At 33.5% G+C, this 7,500-nt stretch overlaps 1 protein-coding gene across 4 annotated transcripts in view; it reads left to right on the top strand.

The window, feature by feature from the left end:
• The window catches only part of PICK1 (protein interacting with PRKCA 1), a 13,446-nt gene extending 7,440 nt beyond the window's left edge, over positions 1–6,006 (top strand). For 2 of the 4 annotated variants that reach the window (XM_070130723.1, XM_070130722.1), the window contains 8 exons: positions 216–344; positions 2,894–3,005; positions 3,451–3,579; positions 3,815–4,088; positions 4,202–4,335; positions 4,485–4,678; positions 5,225–5,477; positions 5,615–6,006. In XM_070130723.1, coding sequence (XP_069986824.1) covers positions 216–344; positions 2,894–3,005; positions 3,451–3,579; positions 3,815–4,088; positions 4,202–4,335; positions 4,485–4,678; positions 5,225–5,477; positions 5,615–5,779 — 1,390 coding nt within the window. In that variant the 3' untranslated portion in view covers positions 5,780–6,006. The remainder of the gene's footprint in view (positions 1–215; positions 345–2,893; positions 3,006–3,450; positions 3,580–3,814; positions 4,089–4,201; positions 4,336–4,484; positions 4,679–5,224; positions 5,478–5,614) is intronic. The other 2 variants (XM_027373815.2, XM_027373816.2) reach the window with 1 other exon arrangement.
• The last annotated feature ends 1,494 nt before the right edge of the window (positions 6,007–7,500 follow it).

The raw sequence follows: 7,500 nt of genomic DNA, 5'->3' as shown, positions 1-7,500 counted from the left end.
ATAGGCAGATATGAAAAATCAATTTTGGACTCAAATACCAAATATCTACACTTGTTTTTAATGTGTATTTAATGATCCAAGTCTCCACTAAATCTGATTTACATTTTTTATATCTGCCTTACAAATAGCAATAGTACATGCCTTGGTTAGTGGTTGACAATGCGTGTGTTGTCTCATTCTGTCTGCTTGCTCTTCTCTCTTCCTTGCTTCCCAAGACCCAAAGAGGAAAGAGAGGATGGGAAAGGATCTAAGGATGATGATGATGATGAGATTAAGGAGGAAGAAGAGGAGGAATGTAATGAAAAAGAGAGATTTTTGTTTGGATTTCGTATGGAAAACAAGATGTAAGTAAAAAATTGCAAGGAGTCTAATTGGAAGAATGGTTTTGTAGAGGATTTTTACATCTTGTAGAAGGCCAAGTATTATGTCAGTCTGGTTTGCCAGCTCTGCATTATAGGATTATAGTAGTATATATTTTAAGAGTTGGTGATAGATCAGTGATCAGATGTTTTTATTTTTTTATTTAATATTATATAATTTTTTCTGTATTTCAGATGCCCAAATGTGGTTGATATTGATACTTTTTATTTCCATTAAAAAAAAAAATCCTTTAAAAGCCGAATTCCATTTCTTGTAACATTGAGGTCGCAGTTCATCAGAAGCATCTTTGAGTCCTTAAATTCTTGATTTGACCAATCTGATCTAACATCTGTCATGTAAATGATTTGGCCTTTCTTAACCCCTTCCAGAATTTGTTTGTGCAGTAGGTATTAGAGACCCAGAAGGCTTGAAAAGACAAGTATGGTCAAGCAGTAATTGTTTGAGCAGATTTGGTGACTTGATTGTCTACTTGTTGTCGCCACATTCAAATATATCATAAAAGTCTGTATGCTGGAACTAACATTGAAACCAGTCAGTGAAATTTTGAGTCCTGAGAATTTTCTTTTTAATACCTCTCTACCTTCACCAGTGCTTGCTGTGTGGTTGCACTGGCTTCAAAGAGCCATGCCTGGGACCACCATGTTTGGTGTTGTGTGGCGTTTTAATCTATACCACCTGGAGGTTTGCCCCCCTTACGTATAAACTCAGTATATGTTGTGACTTCCCAAATGCTGATGTGCGTTGCTGACCCCATGTAGGTACTCAGTTGGAAGGATTTTAATTTTTTTTCATATTTTCTTCCCCCCACAAGAGGAGTCAGACTTCAGGGCCCTTCCCCTCACTTCTGATAATATCATCTAATATTTGATATGAATACTGTAAAGGTTATTATACTGCATAAGGGATTTGTATGATAAAGACCGGAATGAATTGCAGGCTCAGACAGCTTGAACTGGATCTCATTCTTACCACTTATTGTGTACATTTCTTATTTCCTGGAAATGACTAATCATTTTTACTGTATATTTATGATGTTGAGTTTATATTTAGATTGTATTTTTAGAAAAAAGAAATCTGGTAAGCTAGTTTTGTTGGCCTTCATTTTTTGTATCCCCTTCTGATAATTGATTGATGTTTTGTGATTATTTTTGTAATTTCAGTAATGAAAAAAAATGTAATATCACTTTTTCAGTGGTTCCCAAACATTATAAGGTAGTAGCACCTTGAATTCACTTAATTCTTTTTTGTCCTTAACCCCTACCCCCACCCCTGAGTACATATTTGCTTGCTCCGTGAATTATCAGTTAAAGCTAAGGAAACATAGGTTACGTGTCCAAATATGACAAACATTAAACTAAACAAAAGAATAAAAGTAACTTCAAATTCAGATACTGGAAGCTTGTAGCATTTAGTCTAGGAACCACTGTCAATCTTGTAGCATCTAGTCTAGGAACCACTGTTGAGATTCATAAAAGAAAAGATTCTTTGTTGTGAAGCTGTCTGTTCTAGAATTGAAATATTTTGATCTTGTTTAAGTTGTCTGAACCATTAATCCCGTATTTGGCTTTGATGAAATACACAAATAAATGTATCTTAAGTTTGGGGGTCAGAAAAGAAATATTTTACAGTTTATCGTTATTGAGATTATGGCATTTATTTATATCAATTGTATCACAAGCATTATAAATGAAAGCAAATAGAACTAGAATATTATTTTGATGTGGATTGTGCATTCTGATAGGTTTTGCCACAGAAGTCTAGAAAAAACACATGCATACACAGCTTGTACATATGCAGATTTTGATTTTTTGTATAAATCCTCAAATACCAAAATTTTAAAACAGAATAGTAAGAAAAGACAGGACCCCATAATGGGACAGGTAAATATATATTGCTACAAGTTCTTGGAGAGTCAGTCACTTGTGGGAGAAAGGTATACTTGTCAAACTTTAAGTCTTTCTCCCTTAATACTCTTGCTTCTTGGCATGCTTGTAATGGCACACCCTTTTAGGAATGCTTAGGCCTACTTCCTTCCTCTCTGGCTCTGTGCCCCTGAGCACTACTCTGATGTTGGTAATAATCTAGCTTGTTCCATGTTTTTCCTACTCTGTATGTTGAATGTTGGCTTGCAATGCATGGACAGCTTTTGTGATTGTACTTGTAAGAATGTTTATTGTAAGTCATATGTATTATCAGTTTGATATTTAGTATATCTACAGTAATGTTATTCAAGTATTAGTTGAATGTTGAAAAGTTGATAATAGTTGTATTTTCATGTTTTTTATTTTTTATTTTTTATTTTTTTCAAAAGATGGAATGTCAAACAGAGCTGTCATAGAAGCTAGTATATTAGAGCTATGGGTTTGATTGAAGGAGAAATAGTAGAAGTTTAAAAGTAAGATGCACTTTCCTTCTTTTATGCACATAACACATTGTACATGCATATGCTTTTGTTTCCCCACTTTTTATCTGACCGTTTACTAACAATATACTAACTAACATTATTTACCAGGGGTATGACAGTCACCTCAGGCAGTGTCAACCTTGAGAAAGATGACAGTAACCTCATCGGCATTAGTATTGGGGGCGGAGCTAAATACTGTCCATGTCTCTATGTTGTACAGGTAATTTAGAAAATAACATTTGCCTATTTTTTACCTATAAGCTTATGTGTGTGTGTGTTGAATATATATGTGAATTTATTTTGATTATTTTAAGAATGGAAATACTGCACTACTATCTCATTGTATATGCTGCTAGGATTGTAGCTCAGAGCTCTAACTATGTATGTGCCATTTTGCTTGTACTGGGGTTATAGGTACTGATTTGAATTGCAATAAAAGTTTATCCTTCAGTTAGAAAAGCAGCTATTATGAAGTCATAATAAGACTTTTCACAACATTTCCTTATCTTCTGTTGTACCTATTGCAGTGTCCCATACCAATTTTATTTATTTGTATTTACAAATTTTTCTAGAATACTATTGATATTGTGTTTCATTGCATGGATGTTAAAAAAAAATAATTACAAATGAAATCCCAAGCTATCAAAGACAATCTGCTTGTACAGGTCTTTGACAACACTGCAGCATCTCGGGATGGCACCCTACAGAGTGGAGATGAGATCACCGGGGTGAACGGAGTGAATGTGAAGGGGAAGTCCAAGCAAGAGGTAGCACAGCTCATACAGCGGTCAGAGGTATGTTGGGGTCTTTGGTTTTAAGATGTGAGTTTTCTGAAATGGAAGAGTTGATTTTGCAACTTTATAGATAAACTGAAAGTGGATTAATTAATTTATTAATAGTTTTTGTTATTATTGTTCTTGTTTGTTTGTTTTTTTGTGCGCGTGGATTTTAGGTTTATATCAAAGTAGTCATTTAATTGCATTTCTTAATACATGTAAATTTTTTCTGACAATTTTTTTTTCTCAACAGGGTACTGTTACTATTCAGTACAACAAATTACATGCCGACCCAAAACAAGGAAAAACGTTGGACATTGCCATGAAAAAAGTAAAACACAGACTGGTAGAGAACATGTCTTCATCAACTGCAGATGCCCTTGGCTTGTCTCGGGCTATATTATGCAACGACTCTTTAGTGAAGAAGCTGGATGACCTTCAGAGAACAGAAGACATGTACAGGTCACTGATGGATCACACCAAGAGATTACTGAAGGCTTTCTTTGACCTCTGCATTGTTTATAAAAGTGAGTTGAAGTAATGCATGTACTTTAGACAAGATTATGTGCTATGTGCTTGGTATTTTTTATTTTTTGCCTCCTATATGTCAAAATGGTATTAGCATATGCATATTCAACAGGGTTTGGTGATATCTTCTGTGAAATTGGTGTACGTGAACTCCAGCAGTCAGCAAATGAAGCTTTTAACCAGTTTGGTGAAGCACATCGTCAAATGGAAAAGTTTGGGATCCAGATGCTAAAGAGACTAAAACCAGTAAGCTTTATTGTTATTGCACGTTGCTTTTTATCTTTTGAATAGTGTGTTTTTTAGGTCAATGATTATACTGATAGAATATAGAGGAGTGTGTTATATGTATATAGATGTGTATATTAATTTTTTTGTTAAATCCAAAACTTTTTCAGATCTTGAGTGACTTGGGCACATATCTGCATAAGGCCATTCCCGACACAAGATTGACAATCAGACGATATGCCGACACGAAATTTGAATACCTCAGTTATTGCCTTAAAGTGAAGGAAATGGATGATGAAGAGATGCAGTTTGCTCAGTTGCAGGAACCTTTGTACAGAGTGGAAACTGGAAATTATGAGTATCGGTGAGTTATTACTTGTGTTTAGATATTTATTTTTATTTGGTACATGGATTTATGATGTGAATGAACCTTAGTAGCAATAAATGTCACATGTAACTGGTTTGTTTGATGCTTACTATGCTGAAATACGTTTTTTATTGGTAATGGATAGGTAATAAGTATTAAATCCTGATGAAAATGTTGATTGCAAAAGAGCAAAAAAATGCAGTACAGCACAACACCTTAGCTCAATAATTTTCAGCAAGTACATCTTAGTAATTTTTTTGTATTTTTTTTTCAAGTATATCCCTGTAATTTGCTGGTAACATTTTCTGTTGAATTCTTTGCTTATATTAAACCAAACATTTTCAAGAAAAGATATCCACAACTCTCATTATATATTACATAGTATTTGTAAGTCGTAGCTTGGCAAACATGATCAAACATTATTTTCATGGAAATTTTCTTACTTGTCCCATTTTTCAATAATGGTGCAGTATGCGTATTGATTTAGATATCCTGATTTTATACAATAGAGTGTAGGGATTCATACAGGTTCTTCCTCCTCAGATTGATCCTTCGTTGCCGCCAAGATGCCAGGGCCAAATTTGCCAAACTGAGATCTGATGTTCTTGTCAAGTTAGAATTGCTGGATTCGAAACACGTCCAACACCTTACTGAACAACTTACTAGACTCATATCTGGTCTTGCTACATACCACAGCCAGTGTCAGGAGCTTATGCATGACAAACATTGGTTCCCAATTGAACTGGACATGGTTGGAACAACTCTCCAGTCAGATAATCGCAGTGACAGCATACAGGTATGGTGGATTTTTAAATGCATACTTATGAGATAGATCAGAGGAATATATGAATTATAGTCTCGTATCTTCAGATATCCAGTCCCTTTGTTGTAGGATTATGTATCTTTAATAATGATAACTGAAATTATATCCAGAGTGAAGAGGATGATGAAGAATTGTTGGATACAGAAGGTGCAACAGAAGCAACAGAGGCAGAGCTTGTCCAGCCACTGGCAGACATCACCCTTAATGATAGCAAGCCACAGCAGGAGGCAAAACCGGGAAACTTCGAAGACATTAACCTCTTGGGAGACTTTTAGGGAAAGGTCCGTCAGTTTTTTTATAATCCAGAGTGATATTCCCATTCAAAGGATCACAGTATTGTATGGCCTAATTTGTTTTAGTTTCCTGTTATTTCAAATTGTGCAATAAGAATTTATTTTTTTTTTAAATAAAGGATACTTTCCTTTATATTTCGTCTTGTAATATCTCAAGAATTAAGTGTTCATGTTCAGGTTATGGTAGAATTATTAAAAAAAAAAGAAAATTATCATTTACAGTATTATGGACCACAAATGACATATTCCATCCTTTTACACAAACCCATGTGTAGCATGGAGAATCTTGCACTTAATAGATATTGGAAAATTATAATAATAGAAAGGAAATATTTTATGCTTCTACTTTATATTTATATATTCTAGTCAGGTTTGCATAAAAGAACAAATAAAATGGATGACAAAAAGTTGAGATTGAGTAAGCAGTCAGTAATTATAATGTTTAGGAAATAGCTATGGAGTGACTTATGTGGTGTAAGATCATTTTGTACTTTTTTCTTTTTGCTAAGTTTTTAAAGAATAAAGTCCTGTGTGAAGGGATTGAGCATTGGTGAACTGCTGTAAAATGCTTATGCTATTTTAAAGTGTGTTGCTGTTTTCAAGTTGTGTTCATAGATACTGATTCTAATGTTGATAATTTCTGAAAATTTTTTTCATGACTTTGTCCCATGAATTAGTAAATTTGAGGTTGAACCAGGAAAGTCGATAAAGAGTAGCCGTAGGAGAAAAGAAATCTATATACTAAATTCCACAGCATATTGGCACTGACTATGGCCTTTTTATGTTGCACAAAAGTAATTCAATCATTTGTGTAACTCGAAGATGTCCTATGTGTTAGCTACAATGTTTTATTACATAAAGGAGTCTTTGAAATGTTTAGATTTTTTCTTTTTTGTTAATGACCTCTTGGATTAGACTTTCAGTTGCCATTCATGGATTTAACAGTATGTAGCAAATTATTTATCTGATGTAAATATTTCGCCCTGATGATTATGACATGTCCTCATTTTGATTGTTGTATTTTGATGTTTAATTATTATTTTTATTATTGTAAAACTTTTTTTCTAAGGATAGATATTAAAGAAAAGGTAAATTTCTCCATAAAAGATAGTGAACATCTTATGAAAGGCAAAGTGGAAAGAATATGAAAACTATTTTGTCTTCCAGTTAGTAGTTGCACTATGTCTTGTGTGCAGTAACAGGTAATATTAATGGAATTGAAATATTATTCATAGTCTAATGTACAGATAGTAGAAAAGAAACCTATTTGAGAAAATATATTAAAGCCAGATAAGCTGTTGGTATGTGAATACTATTGCAAAGATAATGTTTGCTGGATATTTAATTGTATTTCACCACATAATTCTAGCCATTGATAGAACTGCTATTTATGAAGTCCTTAAAAAAGTCTCTCAAAAAAGAAAGTACAATATTACATTTAGTTTGTAGGATTTTGAAGTCGCCAGTGCCCAGTGCAATAGTGTTTCATTATATTCCAGATCATATTAGCTTCATTTTCAAATTCAGAAAATTTACATATATCTCAAATTTATATCTTGACACTTCTTTACATGTTGATTGAAGCAAAGGTGCTATATATCTTTTGCCAGTGTAGTTTATTTTCATTTCACATATATAAGGCTTTATGATTTTGGGATATTGTCTGGATCTCATGACATTTCATTTTATTAATGCACTAATTT

The sequence above is a fragment of the Penaeus vannamei genome, chromosome 15 (assembly GCF_042767895.1).
Source record: "Penaeus vannamei isolate JL-2024 chromosome 15, ASM4276789v1, whole genome shotgun sequence".
Lineage (NCBI taxonomy): Eukaryota > Metazoa > Arthropoda > Malacostraca > Decapoda > Penaeidae > Penaeus > Penaeus vannamei.
Note: the sequence above shows the minus strand (reverse complement) of the source record. Positions and strands in the feature narration are given on the sequence as shown.